This window comes from Microcebus murinus, chromosome 12 (genome assembly GCF_040939455.1).
Source record: "Microcebus murinus isolate Inina chromosome 12, M.murinus_Inina_mat1.0, whole genome shotgun sequence".
NCBI classification, from domain to species: Eukaryota; Metazoa; Chordata; class Mammalia; order Primates; family Cheirogaleidae; genus Microcebus; species Microcebus murinus.
The window spans coordinates 21,923,839-21,943,303 of record NC_134115.1 but is presented as its reverse complement, the minus strand read 5'-3'; the positions used below and the strand labels follow the sequence as shown (position 1 = coordinate 21,943,303).

Here is a 19,465-nt window from a genome sequence, read left to right as displayed (position 1 = left end):
GGTACTGGTGCTGTCAATGGCTATAGCGTAGGTTGAAAGCTTCATTGTTTGGGCTCCATAGGCAAGAAGGTACAAAATGACTGTTTCACTTTGGTTTGGGACACAAAGAAATCATTCTGAAAGACCAGAACAATGGAGAATCACCCATAGATGTGCCTGGCATGAGTATTTACAGAGAAACTGAAAACTAGATTTCATAGTGGTATCGTGAAAAGAGTTGGGAGGCAAAATATAGGCACAGATCCTTACTGTAGTGAACCACCTTTTCTAGAAGAGTCTTTTAAAGTTCATTTAGAAAGTGAAAATAATAATAAGCCTGTTTCAAAGTGTGGTCATGGAGGTTCAGTGAGAAAATAAACATAAAATGTAAGGTACTTACACTCAATAAGTGTATGGTAAATACTCAATGGATGCTTGCTACTATTATATTCACTTTTTGAAATTTTAATTATTCAAGGTATTGACTAGCACCATGTTATGAATACAATATGCATTAAATTATTCTTTTGAAGGAATAAAAGCTAAGACAATAATAAATAACCAAACTAGTTCTAGCATCTTACCTGTTTTCCTTTTTGCACCACTAGGCGGCACCACTGACCTATAATAACCCACTCTCCAACAGCACAGCTCTCCTTAGCAATCTCTGTTGATTAAGGAACAACAAAAAGGATGTCTGTTGTAGAAAGTGACTCTCCTGAATTTCCTTCATTTGACTCTTCTTATTTCTCTGAGTTGCCACTAGCTATTCGGTATAAATTTATTATTTCACTTTAGCGTGTGCTAAAAAAGTCTTTGTTACTTAGGGAACCAATTCAGCATTTGCCACACACACAGAAAAGGGGCACTCTGACAAATGTAGTGGGCTGTTTCTCTCTTGTACAGATTTCTCTGTCAGGAGAAAGGAGAAACATTTTCCTCAAGTTTCACAGCCTGCTTTTCTATGACAAGTTGATACAATGTAGTAATTAACCATTAAAATATTGCATATGAATCACAGGAGTGTTACAGACAAACTAATTTAAACCAAGGTCAGGTCCCCAAATCAGCAAAATAATTCTGAAGGCAGAAGACAGAGAAAATAAATGAGAGAAAAAGTAAGCAACAGCTGCTATTAAAAGTAACACCAGGCAGCTAAAACTGGTCTGAGTACATTCTTAAAAATGTAATTAGCCAAATCCTTCCAGAAATTAAACCATCAAAATGACATTATAGGACACTTTAAAAATGTATTTACAGAGTGAAAGAGCAGTCATCCTAGCATATTACCATGTCCTGAGGGTTTCCTTTCTCAGAAAGAACAATGTAGACAGAATTAGATACTGTGCTACAAAGAAAGTTCAAATTGTCACAGATATTTTATGAAAAGCCATTTCATTTTTTTTTTCCTTTCAGAATATTACAGAGGTACACAGGTTTTGGTTACATAATTTGCTTTTGTACAGTTTGAGTCAAAGTTATAAGTGTGCCCTTCACCCAGATGGTGTACATTGTACCCGTTAGGTGTGAATTTACCTTCTTAATTCCCTCAGCAATGCTAAAGTTGAGAATTAATTAACTCAATAGGCTGTTTTCTGATTTCTTTGCCATCTTATAGGATGACTAAAATGATTAGACCCAAAGTATGTTCTGCCTATGACTTTTCTGAATACTAAAAGTTATTAAAGGGCAATGAATGCCAATATCCATGCTGAACTCTGCCAATATCATTATTTGTCAGAAAGGTAGACACTGATACTCTATTTCGTCCATGAGCAAAGGGCCAACTTATCTCCTCCTCAACAATGTCAATAAAACAGAATTGTCTGCTTATTACTTTTGAAGGTCTAGAAATGTACACTTTTTAAATTTATATAAGATGCAGTGATAATAAATTTATTTAAAAATGCCTTCTGATAATATGTCCATTTCCCCAAATGTGATTTTGTGAACTTAAGAGAGGTCCCAGATAAGGTTGACAGAGGTACCAGAAATACCCCCATCGAAAAGGAGAGGCTTAGGCACTTTGATGACATATGGAAAGACTCTTTAATTGGTTTTTTAATTACCAATGTGCATTATGAAGTTACTGAAAGAAAGTACAGTAATACTGAGGCACAAGAAGTGGCCCCGTGGCGAATGCAGCAGTCTTTCTGAAAAGAGGCGTGTGGACATATGGAAAAGGGGGAAGCTGTGCAAATCCAACTCAGCAAAGGAAAGATGGGAAGTGGTCGAAGGGAAACAAAAAAATCCATGGTGTGGTTCAAAGGGTGTTATTAGAACTCACTAGTACAGCCCATGATGGTGAAAGCTTGGGAGGAAAGTAATGACAACCAAGAACGTGTCGTTGGAGAGTGCAAGCTCTGTGTCTCTAGCTAAACAGAAGAGGGCAGAGAGCAGGAAGACAAGACTTCTGAGGCGCAAACCTGAGACCCAGGCATGCGCAGTGACCGACAAGTGGAAGCAGCGGTAACTGGGATGCTCTGTGTCCCAACAGGAAAGATCCTAAAGATTAATGATTTGATGCTATTGGGTGTTTTAAACATGATTTGTCATATCTTGCTGCAGCATGGCCCTACCTGCTCAACTAAATTTATTAACTGTCAGAAATATGATACCACTGGCCAAAGTGCATGAAACCAGCTAAGTAGATTATGAATCCTAATCAAGGTTCTGTAATACTTTTTCCTTGATGATTAAAAAAAAAATCATAATTTGGCTTACATTAAAAAAAAAAAATCTGGCCAGGCGTGGTGGCTCACGCCTGTAATTCTAACACTCTGGGAGGCCGAGGCAGGTGGATTGCTCGAGGTCAGGAGTTCAAAACCAGCCTGAGCAAGAGCAAGACCCCATCTCTACTATAAATAGAAAGAAATTAATTGGCCAACTAATATAAATAGAAAAAAAAATTAGCCAGGCATGGTGGTGCATGCCTGTAGTCCCAGCTACTTGGGAGGCTGAGGCAGCAGAATTGCTTTAGCCCAGGAGTTTGAGGTTGCTGTGAGGTAGGCTGACGCCATGCACTGGAGCCTGGGCAACAAAGCGAGACTCTGTCTCAAAAAAAAAAAAAAAAAATCTATGAACACTTCAGCAACAATATCTCATGAAGAGATACACTTCTACTACATGCAAGTAATTGACACCCCCCTACAATTCTAGCCATTTTACACTTACACCCAACAACGCATGAATTGTACACTGCACCCCCTATATATGCCAGACTGTGGTAGACAAAGGACAGAGGATGTGCAGAAGAAAATCCGACACCCCATGACACAGTCTTGGCTACCAGAAGTGATTTTCTCTGCTTTGGTGAATATTCTCCAAAGAAAGCCCCTTCCATCTCTCCCCTCCCTAGAAGCACATGCTCCTCCGCATATCAAGAATCCAGGCTTAATTACCAATGGTATGTGGAGCTGGCTTGTAACTGTTGCCAAGAGCTGACTGTTACATTTTCAGGACATTTGCAAACCCATTATCTGCAAATTAAACACAGCCAACTTAAAAACCAAATTACATGATTTGCATTAAATAAAGTATATTAAAAAACAAAAGTAATAAATTCTCAAAACTCGTTCTTTTCGAATTATCCTACTACATTTACTATGATCAATGCTCTTGAGACTATTTACAGCTATTGTGTCTGTGTGGTAGAAATGCTACACAATGGTCTGCTTCTGCATCTCTCTTCCCAACTTTGTTGTCATGATGTCACATTAATACCTTGTCATTGGGCCATGGTAAGAGTATTTCCACTATGGACATTGGCAAACATTACAAATCAGATCTTGTTTTATTGATTGTCTAGACCAGGTGTTGGTAAACTACGGCCTACAGCCCAGTATCTGTTTATGAATGGCTCATGAACTGAACACTCAAATAGTTGTTGAATTCCTACATAATAGCCTCAGTTTGGGCTGTTGGACTATGAAGCCTAAAATATTTACTACCTGGCCCTTTTCAGAAAAAAATCAAGTCCTATTCTATATTTAAGAAAGTAATGGAGAGAAAGTTAATACTGCAGATTAAATTTAAAAGTGTGTTGTGTCTCTAGATATCCCATTGTGAATAGCATACATACATACACACACAAAACCCATGAGGAAATATTTTTCTAGTATTTGAAAACTATTCTTCAACTCACCAAAGGGGTCATTTATGTTGTTAACAAACAACTGAAGTTCAACCATAGGTCTTCATTGTTTTCACTTTCTTGTTAAGGACAACAAAACACCAACTACATCCTTGTTGGAACTGCAGTCATTCATCAATCGCAATGCAACGGTAGCATGAAAATTAACTAGCTCCTTCTATGAGAATTAATTACCTTTACGAAATTTAAAATAAAAAGAATAAAGAACATATATTGTTTAGAAAATGTGTTATATATCATATATGCCCGATACCAGTAATATTAGATTATTAAATATGAAATGTTTGATTTCAAATCAAAACTGTAGTTTATTATACCTCAAACAAGAAGCAGTATAATTAGTCAAAGTGTGCACCTAAACTGTCGACACAGTTTTGTCATCTTAAGAGTAGCTTGTTTATGCCAGCAGCAAAGAAGCCTGGAGAGCAAATGGCAATAAAATCACAAAGGGCATTTTCCACAGCTTGTTGAGAATTGAATATCTTTCCTCACAAGAAGTGGGCCAAAGCCCCGAAGAAGTGGTAGTCAGTTGGTGCAAGGTCTGGTGAATATGGTGGATGACAGAGAGTTTCCAAGTCCAGCTTCTGTAGTTTGAGCAGCGTTGTTTGTGTGACATGTGGAGTCTTGTCTTGCAAGAGGATTGGCCTGTCTCTACTGACCAATCTCGGCTGTTTAATTGCAAGCATCCTCATCATTTCGTCCAATTGGTTGCAGTAGACATCCCCTGTAATCGATTGACCAGGTTTCATGAAGCTGTAGTGGATAATAGCAGTGCTGGACCACCAAACAGGCACCATTAGCTTTTTATGGTGAATATTCAATGTTGGACTGTGTTTTGGCATTTAATCTTTATCCAACCGTTGTGCCAAACACTTGTGATTGTCAAAAAGAATCCATTTTTCATCACACGTAACAATATGGTACAGAAATGGTTTGCCTTTATGTCGTGACAGCAAAGAAAGGTAAGCTTTGAGACGATTTCTCTTCTGACACCCATTTAATTCATGCAGGACCCATCTATCCAGCTTCTTTACCTTGCCCACTTGTTTCGAATTGTCCAATATTGTTGGAATAGTAACATCAAAAATTGCTGCTAATTCACGCACAGGTTGAGATGGATTCGCTTCCATGACAGCTTTCAGTTCATCATTATCCACCTTGGTCTCAGGTTGCTCATGTAGCTCATTTTCAAGATTAAAATCACCAAAATAGAATTTCTCTAACCATCAATGTACTATGTGTCCATTATCCACATCCTTCCCAAACAATTCATTGATATTTTGAGCTGTCTGTGCTGCACTGTTTCCACAATGGAACCCATATTCAAAAATAACACAAATTTTTGACTTATCCATGATCTCACAAAAATTGCTCAAAAACAAATTTGATAGATAATCACAAGCTAAAATGTGCATTTGAAAGACTGAGGATGTACCTTCACAGTAAAAATAAAACAAGAAGCATCAAAGTGAAATGTCAGAGATATCAACTGTCAAAGTTGGTACTTAAGGAAATCGGACATTTCATATTTAATAACCTAATAGATGTGTTTATTTCTTTTTCTTAGAGATCCCATTGTTAAACCTTTAGCAGCACACCACTACTGATTCCCTTATCATCACTCGGGGCTGGTCTTAGGGATTTGCATGAATAACACAGCATAAAGACATAGTCTGAGATATTGAGGTTAAGTCACAAGAAGATCTACAGCTTCCACCTGAGTCTCTTACAAAGCTTGCTCCATGTGGTACTGTTCTGGAACCTAAGTGTCATGCTGTGAGAAGCCCAAGCCAGACGACAGTAGAAATTAAGTTCCCAGTTGATTACCATCTGAATGCAACTGAATGAGAGAGACTCTGAGCAAGAACCGCCCAACTGAGCCCAATAAACCCATAGAACTATGAGAGAGAATAATATCTTGTTTTAAGCCTCTAGGTTTGGGGAGTGCCTTGCTCTACAGCAATAGAAAACTGAAGCACTGTTATATTCTGAGGAGGAGGCAATGAGAGGGGACCTAATTGAACCAATTGCATCATGACCCCAGGATTCCAGGTTGGGGTATAGAAGTCCTGTTTTGTTCTACACCCAATTTGCAAAAACACATGGCAGGCATGTTGGAGGTGGGGATATAACAAAAAGAAAGAATGCTTTTGAATAATACACATCCACATTTGCATATAAGTCTAAATCACAGAAAGCCATTGTCCACTAGACAGACACCTAAGAAAATACCAACTAACGAAACACTAACTCTACTCCGTTCACTCACTAACAGCCAATCACATCTGGACTCCCTGGAATGGCACACGTCTCCTCCCAAGCTTTCATCCTTTCTGCACCAAATCAATAGCCATTTTTGAGGCCAGCACCACTTAAATTGCCCACAGCCTCTTGAGGAGGCTGTGTCCCCATTGCATCTTATCTCGCTACCTCGTTCCTGGTTCACAGTTGCACAGGAAAGTCAGGGGGCATTTCTGGGCCCTGAGGAGAGTGCATGCCCGGGGCAGGTTCTGTGTTCCACATACTCCCCCTTCTCCACCTGCTCCACATGAATGCGTCTTTATCAGTGCATTTCAGGGGAGGAGAGACTAAGCCTAGGAAAGTACAACTGCATTATAAGTAACTTTATGATCTCTAAACCTTGGATCACCACTGCTCGTCATAATTCATTCAGGCTGCTATAACAAAAAACCTTAGACTGGACGATTTATAAATAATAGAAATTTGTTTTTCACAGTTCTGGAGGCTGGGAAATTCAAAATCAATGTGCCAGTAGATTCAGTGTCTGGGGAGGGCCTTTTCCTCATAGATGGCACCTTCTCATTGCATCCTCACATGGGGGAAGGGACACACAGGCTCCCTTGATCCCTTTTATAAAGGCACTTGTGGGGCGCGGTGTTAACGCCATTGCAAGATGGCGCTGGCTTCCTGGTCACGCCCATACTACAAGACTGATAAACAGGGTGAACCGCGCAGGTGTAGGGGCTTTTCCTGTCTCATCAAGTATGCATATGAAGGATCTTAGCTTGGCCTATCAGTAGTAACCCTCGCGCGCTCTTAACCTATCCCCATCACTTCCCTCCTTCCTTAGAGTATATAAGTGTGTGAGAGCTTGTGCTCAGGGTCTTCCGCATCATGTAAGTCTAAAGGGAACCCCATTAAAGCACTGTCAGAAGAACTCTTGTCGCGCCCGCCTCGCCAGCAAGGAAGACGCGGCAACAGGAGTTCTTCTGACAGTGCTTTAATGGGGTTCCCTTTAGACTTACATGATGCGGAAGACCCTGAGCACAAGCTCTCACACACTTATATACTTTAAGGAAGGAGGGAAGTGATGGGGATAGGTTAAGAGCGCGCGAGGGTTACTACTGATAGGCCAAGCTAAGATCCTTCATATGCATACTTGATGAGACAGGAAAAGCCCCTACACCTGCGCGGTTCACCCTGTTTATCAGTCTTGTAGTATGGGCGTGACCAGGAAGCCAGCGCCATCTTGCAATGGCGTTAACACCGCGCCCCACAGGCACTCATCCCACTCAGGAGGGTGAAGTCCTCATGACTCAATCACCTCCCAAAGGCCCCACTCTTAATACCACTGCTTTGGGGATTAAGTTTCAACATACAAATTTTGGAGGGACACAAGCATTCAGATCATAGCAGTACTCCTGTTGCAAAATGAGTTTTAGAAAAAGTATTGAGGAATTCTGTACCATTTTGGGAAGTAATGTCCATTTACAGAGAAGCATCACTAGATAGATCAAGTTTTATGAATCATTTAAGCTTATTTGAAATTGACCAATAGGTAAAACAGAGAAAAGTTGTCAATAGAAACATCACGTTGCCTCCAACTTGAGTTTAGCTGGAGGTACAAAGCAAGAATTCCATTGTAAGACATTTCCAGGTAAACAGGTTTTGCAGACTTTATTTTAGTGTCTTTGAAATATATTTGGGGGAATGTATGATGGGTTTGATTTTTATATCAAATCATCAGGCATGGAGAAATATCTTTTAGAAGTGTTAAAATAAATGTTCCTACTGTATATTTAAAATAAAAAAAAAAAAAGAAATATATTTGGACACCTGCAGAAGGAGCTCCCTCCATATAAATTGGAAGGATTCTAAATATTATCAGCTTTAACCACGTAGTACAATTTTTCTAAGACAAGTGGTGTTGCTGCTGGTAAGATAAACCATTCTTTAATTAGAGATCTTCGATTCTCTCATCTCCGTTACATCTCATTACCAAGAACCATCCAGCAGGAATGAAAATCCACATCCACTTTTTTGGGTCCGTGTGTCACTTTTTAATCCTGCTGATGTCCTCCAGAAACCAGGAATCGTTAGCTCTAAATTAGTTTCCGATTGTAATTCACACTTCATGTGCCTCATGAAGACTGACTGTTAAGTTCACACAATGGCTATATTTGTCATTGGCTTTAGACCCCTTTGAATTCTTCAGCCAAATATGAATTGAGAACTCCTAACACCTCAACTACTCAGGGTTTTGTTACTTGGAGTTACTATAGTGCTCAAAAGTAATACTGTTTCATTTCAACAAAAAATCTCTAACCATTAAAATTTTTCACCAACTAATCAGGATACTCTCTGATATGAACACAAATTTTTAAAAGCTAAATCACACCGAAGAAAACCAGAATACCAATGTCCTTGAATTCTAGAGACAGTTTGAGAAAAAATCATTAGACTTTTTTTCTTCCTACATGGTATCTCCCCTCTCACCCCTTGCCCCATAATCCTTTTGCCTACGATACCACTTTTATCTACTTGACTTATCTTGCCAAATCTCCTCTATATTGGGTGCCAATAACAGCTTCACTATGAGCCCTTAGAATGTGGATGATGTTTATAGTTCAAAAGTAAAATGCTTTTGTAAAGAATCAAAGATGTGAAAACAAAGAGGAAGAAAGTTTGCTGCCGGGAGTACGGACAAGAAGAGTGCCAACTAAGGACTGCTTGTGGATGGCTGTCTGACACCAGGAGTTTGGGGCAGTGACTGCCTCTGATGCTTTAACAGTGAACCCCTGAGTAGGCAAAACTCTATATTAGTCGTGCACGCTGGCACCATGTCCCAAGCAGTGTACGTAGTGCTGGAGCAGGATTGACCTGGATTTGGTCCTGGCTATACATTAGAAAAATGATTTAACCTCTCTAGATTCCAGTGTCCTTACCTCTAAGATGGGGATTATGACAGACACTGGTTAATTATTCTCCAAACTAGTTCTTCATCCTGGGCACATAACTAGACTACATTTCTCAGCCTCCTTCCAGTGAGATGTGACCATGTGGCTGAGCCAATGAAACGTGAGCAAAAGTGATAGGTGTCACATCCTGACCAGATCCATGAAAACTTCCTGCAAGCTCTTCTCCCTTTTGGAATATAGGATGGAGACGTCCTCCAGGGCAACCTTGGAAGCCGCATGTTCAAGATGGTCTCTGAATCAGCCCTGGCCACCTGACCGGGAACACCAAATGAGATCGCTGCACAAGTAAAAAAAAATAAACAATTTTTGTCTTGAGTTGCCAACATTTGAAGTTTATCTGTTCCAGCGGCTGGAGCCACCTTGACCAGTGCAGGGGTAATTCTAGTACTGCTATCTCCTGCTGGGAGGGTTAAGGAAGATACTGTTTGTTAAATTCTCATTCTGCTGTCTGGTACACAGTGAGTACTCATCATCAATTGTCAACTCTCACTGCAGTAAGGAAGAGTTTGCAGACTGGACCCAAAAGTAAATGGAAGCATTGGTATTTAGAACCTAGAGGACAAATCTGCATGTATTTCCATACATTGGGCAGAATGGCTTTGAAAAGTCGCCTTACTTTTTGGTGTAAGTATTTGGAATTTTGAAGAATATCCTAATCAAAAACACATGCTCCCCCAAATGAGACTATGCATTCCATCCCAAAATAAGGTAGGTGAATACTCTACAGGTACTTTTACCGTGGCTCCAAAAATCTCCAAGCTCGAACCATGAGAAATCACACTGGCCTAAAATTGGTAAAACAGGGCCTAAAATTGGTAAACCAGATCTCAGACTGGTTTGCTGAGTCTTACATCCCTGGTTATAGTGAGTCAATTATGCTTCACTGAGGCCCAAGTCAACTTTCCCTTTTGTCAGGGAGGAGTTTAACAGTGATCCTGGGAATTCATTCTGGTCTGTGCTCTGAATGCTAATGGAAAATGTTAGTATTTTTCCCTCTGCAGTGTTCCAAGGTGGCTGGTAATCTCTTTGCAGGGCAGAATGAGTCAGAGATCTCTGAGTACTTTACCAGAACGCATCTCATGTGTTCCCCATTCCAGGTTTCAAATAGCAGAGTGGCCACGAGGAGGTCCCTGGTTGAGAGCATAGCAGAACAGCCCAGAGCCCCAGAGAGAAAACAGACCTGAGCAATTCTCTTAGACTCCAGCTCTGAATAAAGGAGACAGAATCTCAGCAGTTGAAAAGTTTTCACTGTTCCTCATTTAAAGGAAATTGATCTGAATTTTTTTTTAAAAGTGAGAGCAACACATAAAACAGATACGCTTAGCAGACAACAGGTTCCTACAGTCTTATAAGTTTTATTCTTTTAGGTTGTCTGGAAAGTGACTACTTTCATGATAACATATTTTATGGGTTGAATTTTGTCCCACAAAAAAACTTTTTACACTGAAGTCCTAACCCCAGCACCTCAGAATGTGACCTTATTTGGAAACAGGGTTGCTGTGGATATAATAAGTTAAGAGGGGGTGATTAAATGGGCCCTAATCTATTATGACTGCTGTCCTTACAAAGGGGGAAATTTGGACACAGAGACATGCATAGAAGGAAGATGGTGTGAAGACGAAGACAGAGATCAAGGTGACCCCTCTAGGATCCAAGGAACACCAAAGACTGCCAGCGAAACACCAGAAGCTAGCTGAGAAGCATGAAACAGATTCTTTCTCACAGCCTTCAGGAAGAACTTATCCTGCCAACACCTTGCTCTTGGACTTCTAGCCTCTAGAACTGTGAGACAATAGATTTCTATTGTTTAAGTCACCCAGTGGTGCTTTGTTGTGCCAGCCCTAGCACACTAATACGGTGTATATGTAAGAATAAATCATAGTGCAATTGATCATAATAATTCAGTGCCTGGTTATTGTCCTTCCTGAGTAAAGATGCAAGTGACTTACAGCCTTTCAGGAGATGCTCAAAGAAGGCGCAATAACATTTGGTGTCAGCAAGGGAACCATTAATATGGTACTGCCGTGAGCAACCTTGCTTCAGTGGTACCTCATTAGAATGACAAGATCTGTTCCTTTCTCTTAACACTTTAATATACTGCTTTACTAGGGAGTAAACTAGGCCCGAGAAGTATAATCATTACCAGTTCTACTGACAGAGGAATAAAGGCAAAGTTTGTTCTAGTGAAGCACAGTCTTTGATATCCATAAATTCTCTTCTGATAATCAAATCAGCAAGCAATGAAAAGGGCGCAAAGGCTCAGGTATGACAATAATCAATGAAGTGGATTCTAATGTGTGATGTGCATTCCCCACAAGATGCATGCTGCATTCAGGCTTGGGATGGCCTGGAGGCCATGTGGAAGGGGACTTTCCAACAGTCCTCTTTATAAGAAGGGCTGCCCCTCTGGCCATGCCTCTGAAAAGAGCATGTCTACTCACTGCTCATCAAAATCACATTCATTCTGACCTGTATATTGAGCAAAGCATTGAAACTCCGTATCATTATAATTAATTACTTTTTATGGTAGTTCATTCAGTAATTTACATAACTTTGATTAGGTTGCAACTATCATTTGTAAGACATACTACAATAAAAATGAGAAACAAAGGGTTTAGAAGCCTCCTTCTTGTCATGTACAGATTCAAAGTTAAGCTATCAAAGGCAATGGTTTCTACCTCCCAAAATAATGGTTCCCTCTGAAGAGCATGCTGTTATCTGTTGCAAGGAGACAAATCCTTCTGATTTTATGAACATTTCCACACAAGAAAATTAATTGGGTCACCAGTCAAATAAAGACCATGGCGCATACAACTGTGGAATTACATCATTGCAAAGGACCATCAAAAATGTAAGGAATCTTCTTTCCCACATCCCTCCCTGGCATGCTACAGAACCGCCAGTTGATTTCTTCCAGTGACAATAGCTAACTACTTTGCAATGCCACCCACTCCATTTTTGGACAGCAGGATAAGCAGTACTGTCTATAAATATATGGGCCATTTTTCATCTGATGTCAGCCTTCAGCCATAATTTTCTAGAAGAAACTGGTGGGGAGGGGAAAAAGTAGGTTGCCTTGAATGCCTAGCTAGGTGGCTTTGCTTTCCTAGTTGATTTATTTAAATTAAAAAGGAAACATAATAAAAATCAGGTATCAAAGGGACACATTGCAAATAAACATCAATAAGAATTAACTATTTGTATTTATTAAGCAACTACTGTATGCCCAGCACTGTGCCAGAAAATTGAAGGCAGACAGAGGTCAAAGATACCATCATTACCCTCAATTAACTTAAAATATTGTCTAACCATGATTAAATATATGAAACAAGTCTAAAATTAATGGAACATACAGCACGAATTTAAGTCCTACGTTGGTCACCTAGACTACATTGTCCTAGAGTTCAGAGGGTGGTAATTAAAAATGGAGAATTTATGAGTCGTTATGAAGTACCTAGGTTGACTATGCTTTGGAGGATGAACAAGATTTAGAAAGTCATAGGAATTAAGAAGTTTTCTTTGAGCACAAACCTAGATTTAAAAGTATATGCTCAAAGGGTAATTATACCACTGTTCCAAAACACATAAAATAAGATTTTGGGGATTCTGTAATTTCTTTCTTTCCTTCCTTTTTTTTTTTTTTTTTTTTTGAGACAGGGTCTCACTCTGTCACTCCAGCTAGAGTGCAGTGGTATCATCATAGTTCACTGCAACCTCAAACTCCTGGGCTCAAGTGATCCTCCTGCCCTAGCCTCCTCAGTAGCTGGGAATGCAGGCATGTGCCTCCCTGCCTGGCTAATTTTTCTATTTTTTGTACAGACAGGGGCATGCTCTTCCTCAGGCTGGACCTCAAGGAATCCTCCCACCTTAACCTCCCAAAATGCTAGTATTACAGGTGTGAGCCACTGTGCCACAGTATAAGATTGTGGGGCTTCTGTCATTGTTTTTAAAAGTGAGGCGAATGGGAATGAGAAAAGAATGCTGAAATGTAATCAAATATGAGTAGAGATTGGGAAAATACCACTGTAATCACAGGACAATCTACAGAGAAAACCAAACTCTGCTCTTAACCTGGGGATTTTTTTTCAACTGACAGATTGGATAAATTATGTGAATTTTCCCTATCAAGAACAGTATAGAAAATGTTATTTAAAAGTTCTTTCTTCGTTTCTCAGTCACCTTTAGTATTCCCATTATACAAAAGTGAAAAGCTCCCCACCTCTTTATATATACAAATATCCTTCTCCCCTCCTTGCAGATCATACGGTAATTCCAGAGAAGTACTTAACTACCCGATTAATCACTGAACCTGAGTGTAAATTACTGTCAACATTAAGATGATCATTTTAGCACTTATTCTGCTTGATAAACACTTACAGTTTAATACATCTGACAAAGCCATTTGTATAACCCTGTAATACAAATGAAGGTACATTAAAGTTACGGTAAGCCTATAATATTAACAGCCTTAAAATAATTTGCTAACTACAGACAGTTCCTTAAGCAATTACAAGATGTTCTATGTTAATTTAGAAAGGAATTCCAAACAAGGCATTTAAAACCTAATAAGATGCCATTAAATGTAGGGAGACAGGGAGGGGGAAAAAGAGGAAGAAAACCCTAAGGCTTGAACTAGTAGAAATGATTCTCAGAGCTACTGACCCTTGCAAAATCCATGTTTTCCTTGGGTTTCCAGGCAAAAAGCAGATTTCTAATTAAAGGTGATTATCTAGTTACTACATCCCAAAGTGAACATATTTCTTGTATTGATTCACATCAACAACTAATTATATGGGGCTTTTATCAATCTGAAAGTTCACAGAAACAGTAGAGTTACCAAGTACATACAACGAGAACATGCTCTATAAACTCTCAGGCACTATATAATGTGACAGTTTGCCTTCAAGTATTCATATAGATATAGAAGCTGAATTATGTTAATCAACTGGGAATAAGTTTTACAAAAAGATTACAGAAAAAGCACCTGTCTTGCTCTTGGGTTTTCTGAGGTGTCAACAACAATGAGTACCTGCTATTCCATAGAAATATGCATGATGTAGTCACCACCAACATGAGTAAAAAAGAATAGCAACATAAATTTCCAAAAATCAAAATACAAATTCCTATAGAGCAAATTTAATCTCCATAAATTTGACCTGAGAGCTCAACCAAAGGCTGATAACTTGATCAAGGCAACATAGCAATAAAAAAAAATATGTAGACTTCTGCAAGAGCACAAAAGCGCATTTGTAAAATATAGTTCCCATTAGTTAGGTTAATTAAGATTAACATACAAGTCATTGAAAACCCCCAAAGTAGACACAAGATAATTTACCAAGGAAACACACAAACACGAGGGTAGTATTCATTCTAAGTCATTCATTTAATACACTGGAAAGAGGTTCCTTATTAATACTTGACTTGTCACCATTGGTTACCACTATGACATGCATCCCAATAGCTTACGAAGGCCAAAGGACAACCTGTTTTTGAAGAAAAATCCTATGAAAAATGCCGGGCGGTACATAGAAAACATGGAAGTGAACCTAATCGCAAATATTATAATCGCTATTAAACAGGCTAAATACATACACACACATACACACACATAAAATGAGCATGTTTTAGGTTTTGTTGCACTAAGACAAATAAAATAGCATTCATCTTGAGAATCCAGGTGTAGGGTGTTTCACTGACTTTCACTGTTTTCACTCAAAGCAATAGCCTGCATTCCACGTCAAATATATCACAAAGAAGCATTCGCAGCAAAAGACGAACACTGACTTAGGCGATAGAAGGAGTTGTATTCCAGTTACTTACACTGCAATTGTGTGAAATCTATCATTGCTGAAAAAGCATTTTCCCCCTTACCTCGAGGTTCATGTTCACTGTACTAATGGCCACTTTTATTTCTCCATCCGACAGCTCCTTTAGATCTTTCAACATTGTCTGTTCAATACTTAAACCTGTGAATGAGAGGGGGAAAAAAAACCTTATGTTATATTTGGACAACTTTTTTATAATAGCAAGGTATTATTTAAATAATTCACCATGTTAATTTTCAATATTTTCCCCTCTAATGTCACTTCTTCCGCAATAAACACACACACACACACACACACACATTAAGTCAATAATCACATTAATGACAATGTCTGCATCAGCTGGGATCCCAGGAGGAAAGAGAATTCACCCCTCATGATGCAAAAGAAGGCTCTTTGATGGTAGGACACTTAAAGAGATGTGGGCAGGACTAAGAGAGTGAATGAAAGATGGTGAGACATCCAGAGACCAGCAAAGGAACAAGGGCAGGAAGCAGATTGGAACTGGAGAAGACTGGCTGCCAGAAATGTAGCACCAAAGCAGGAAGGGAGCAGGGAAGATCGACTACAGCCTCATTCTTCTCCTTCTCACCACCTCCATCTGTTACTAACTCTTCTCATTGGCCAAGTCAGCCAGAAGCCAGTGTTGAGGGAACCCGGAAGATTAAATACTCAGGGGTCAGACTCCGGAGACCCAAAGAAGACAACGGCAGGGAACGGATGGGTAGAAGTGGGAAAATGAAGAAGAACCAGCATAACCATGCAAACTAGTCAAATATACCAAACAAGGCCAACATTTGCCATCAGGATGCATTTCAGTGAGCCCGTATGTTTTCTAGTATAATTTTATTCAAACTACACTTACTTCATAAATGTGACCCATAAAACTATCATAATTAAGTTGTTCTGGGGGGCAAGGGCAATATACGTAACCTTAACATTTGCACCCCCATAATATGCTGGAAAAACAAACAAATAAATAAATAAAAGTTGCTCACCCTTGTAATTGGCTCTGGCAATAGGAATTATCGAACTCCTTAATTAAAGGGAGTAATAATCCTGAATGGTCGAATTATCCAGAACTACACAGTTGTAGTCAGTTGACCAGTGTGACTCAATGAAATCTATCACAGCAAAACAGCAAAGGGTCTGGCCTGCCATTTGATTCTCACTCTATATAATTACATCTGAGTAGGCCTACCCTCTTGGGAAGAAGATCCACAATAAAGCCTAGTAAAGCCCATGTACCCCCCCGGGATATTTGGTAAGACCTCAGAGCCGACTGCTTGCCCTACCCACTTAGAACACGCTGTCAATCACAGCAGCGTGGAGAAACACAGAGGCACTAAATATTTTTCTTTGACTGAAAGATTGAAAAGCCATGATCTTTCATCCTGCAGCATAAAATGATTTATAAATGTATGGTGCCATTAAAAGTTTGGTGTCATTTTGAAAATGTATGACAAAATAAATGCCTACCATCATGTGGCCATATATACACGTACACCCATGCAGATGGTATAGCGGACGCTGTCCACACCCTACCCTGTTTCCTCATTTTCCCATCCCAGTGGGCTCAACCACCAGCACCTGCCCCTCTTTTCCTGGGGGTTTTCTTTGGCCACCAGAGCCTACTCTGGAGAATGAAGACCCCCAACAAAACCTGATTTGTACTGTTTGTCCATCTCTGTGGTATAAATTCTCCAGCTACCAATCCAGCAGCAACCAACTCACAAAATTCCTGTAAATCTAACTATCAGCTCTTGGAGCCCAGGTGAGCACATTCCTGCACATCTCTTCACCCCTCAAGGGGGAGGACCCTGAGGTGCACTTTTATATTCTTTCTCAAGGGTCTGCAGGAGAGGTAAGCTCTGGTTTCTCGGAGCTAACAGGGTTGATGAAGCAGTCCCTGCCCCCAGCAGCTTTGCCTGGGATCACCTCCCACATACATGGCTTTGCCTCAGGCTTTACCCCTTGGGGATTCCAAACTAAGGGAGAAAGTTATGCAATTTAGTGTTTGCACCTTTTTTTTTTTTTTTTGAGACAGAGTCTCACTTTGTTGCCCAGGCTACAGTGAGTGCCATGGCGTCAGCCTAGCTCACAGCAACCTCAATCTCCTGGACTCAAGCCTGGACTCAAGCGATCCTCCTGCCTCAGCCTCCTGAGTAGCTGGGACTACAGGCATGCACCACCATGCCCGGCTAATTTATATATATATATATATATATATATATATATATATATATATGTATATGTATTAGTTGGCCAATTAATTTCTTTCTATTTATAGTAGAGACGGGGTCTCGCTGTTGCTCAGGCTGGTTTCGAACTCCTGACCTCGAGCAATCCGCCCGCCTCGGCCTCCCAGAGTGCTAGGATTACAGGCGTGAGCCACCGCGCCCGGCCTGGTAGTGTTTGCACCTTAAAGACAGATAGTCTGGGTTTAACTCCCGGCCTGGCCACTTGCTGGATGTGTGTGTTTGATGCTGGGAAAGCAAAGAAGCTTTCTGTGCTTCACTGCTCTCTCTGGAAATGGAGGATGGTAGAGCCCCTGACTCTTAGAGTTGTCATGAGGACGCAGTGAGGTAATCCTTGCAGAGTTACACCCTCAGAACCGCGTACATATTAGGCATTCAGTGAATTACAGCTATTTGCTATGAAAAAACAATTGATTCGGGAAATTCAATGTCCTGAGAAAGCTTAGACTTAGAGAATGATGTCATCAGCTTAGCCATCCTCTCTCTCATTTCTCTCTGAAATTAATTGATTTATGAAATCCCATGGTGCTTGACATTGCTCCTGCCACATTCTCAAAATAGAAGCCTGTCAGCTCAGGGATTGCATGTAACAATGCCTCTGGGGTGAGCATCAGACACGTGAATTAACCACATACCCGGGCTCGAGAGCATCATACACGTGAATTAACCACATACCCGGGCTCGAAGGCCTCAGGGGCTGTAGCACAGACTGCCTGTTTCCAGGTGAGCTGACGTGATGTGCCTGAGAATCTTCCACAAGCACGTGCCAAAGGGAAGAAAGTAAAAACACATTCAAACTTGCTTTCTTGGGCTTGACTACACTCTATGGCACAAACCATTCCTACTCGCTAGTGATGAGAGAGCCAGGGACAGAATCACTCACCCTGAGCGCTGAACTGGGTCTCCTGGAGGATGTTGATGATATCTTCTCTTGGAGGCAAGTTCGGAAATTTTTCTTCCAGGATAGAAAGAATTTCCTCCTGCTTCTCTGAGATCTTCTCTGAGTCCATGGCCATCCACTTGAAAAGGATGCTACCTGAGAGACATGAATAAATATGCCTTAGACCTTCCAGACCAGCCAAGACAGGGGCCAGGAAAATCAACGTTTTCTAGACTCTAAGTTTTTCCTTCCTGTTTCTCACCTGGCCCAGGGGACTCCACAACCTTCAAGAGGCAATTTGTAGAAAATCCTTCATATGCCATCTTCCCAGCCTCATTGTTTTCCAGGTGTTAATTTTATTCTCTACCATTTAACTGACCCTAGCATGCTCTATGGTATAGAATAAAGGAGCAAAATATATTCCTTTCCCCTACCCCACACAAACACACCAACAAAACATACAGTGGTTTCAAGTGATTTCAAGATGGAAGTTAATGGTAAACTACTTAAAAATCTAGTCAACATTATTTCCTTTAAGGGACCACAGGGAATACTGTTCCCACTTGCCACATTATTAATTTTACATACAAACTTCCTCTTTTTCACAACTAAGTGATTGCATAATCCCACTGTGGTGGCTAAGGAATCTGACAAGGTGGTTAACCTGAAGTTCATTTGTAATCTTCTGAGCATCATTCATAGTTTTGAAGTAAAAGCATTTACAACCTGGGTCTAAATCACAGGTCTAGATTACAAAGTAATTTGCCAGTATGCATGGCCTCTCACAAACTCCTGGAATTTCTACAGATAATCCCACCTTGGAATAGAGAAGTTACCATCAATTACATGCACATCCTCTGTCGTTTTTTTTTTGTTTTTTTTTTTTGAGACAGAGTCTCACTTTGTTGCCCAGGCTAGAGTGAGTGCCATGGCATCAGCCTGGCTCACAGCAACCTCAAACTTCTGGGCTCAGCGATCCTACTGCCTCAGCCTCCCAAGTATCTGGGACTACAGACATGCACCACCATGCCCAGCTAATTTTTTGTATATATATATTTTAGTTGGTCAATTAATTTCTTTCTATTTTTGGTAGAGACAGGGCCTGGCTCAGGCTAGTTTCGAACTCCCAACCTGACCTCGAGCAATCCGCCCCG

At 40.3% G+C, this 19,465-nt stretch overlaps 1 protein-coding gene across 9 annotated transcripts in view; it reads right to left on the bottom strand.

The window, feature by feature from the left end:
• The window catches only part of PRUNE2 (prune homolog 2 with BCH domain), a 260,827-nt gene that overhangs the window by 175,534 nt on the left and 65,828 nt on the right, over positions 1-19,465 (bottom strand). For all 9 annotated transcript variants that reach the window (XM_076008613.1, XM_076008612.1, XM_012759788.3 and 6 more), the window contains exons 5-6: positions 18,315-18,467; positions 15,223-15,317 (exon numbers count right to left, since the gene is read on the bottom strand). In XM_076008613.1, coding sequence (XP_075864728.1) covers positions 15,223-15,317; positions 18,315-18,467 — 248 coding nt within the window. The remainder of the gene's footprint in view (positions 1-15,222; positions 15,318-18,314; positions 18,468-19,465) is intronic.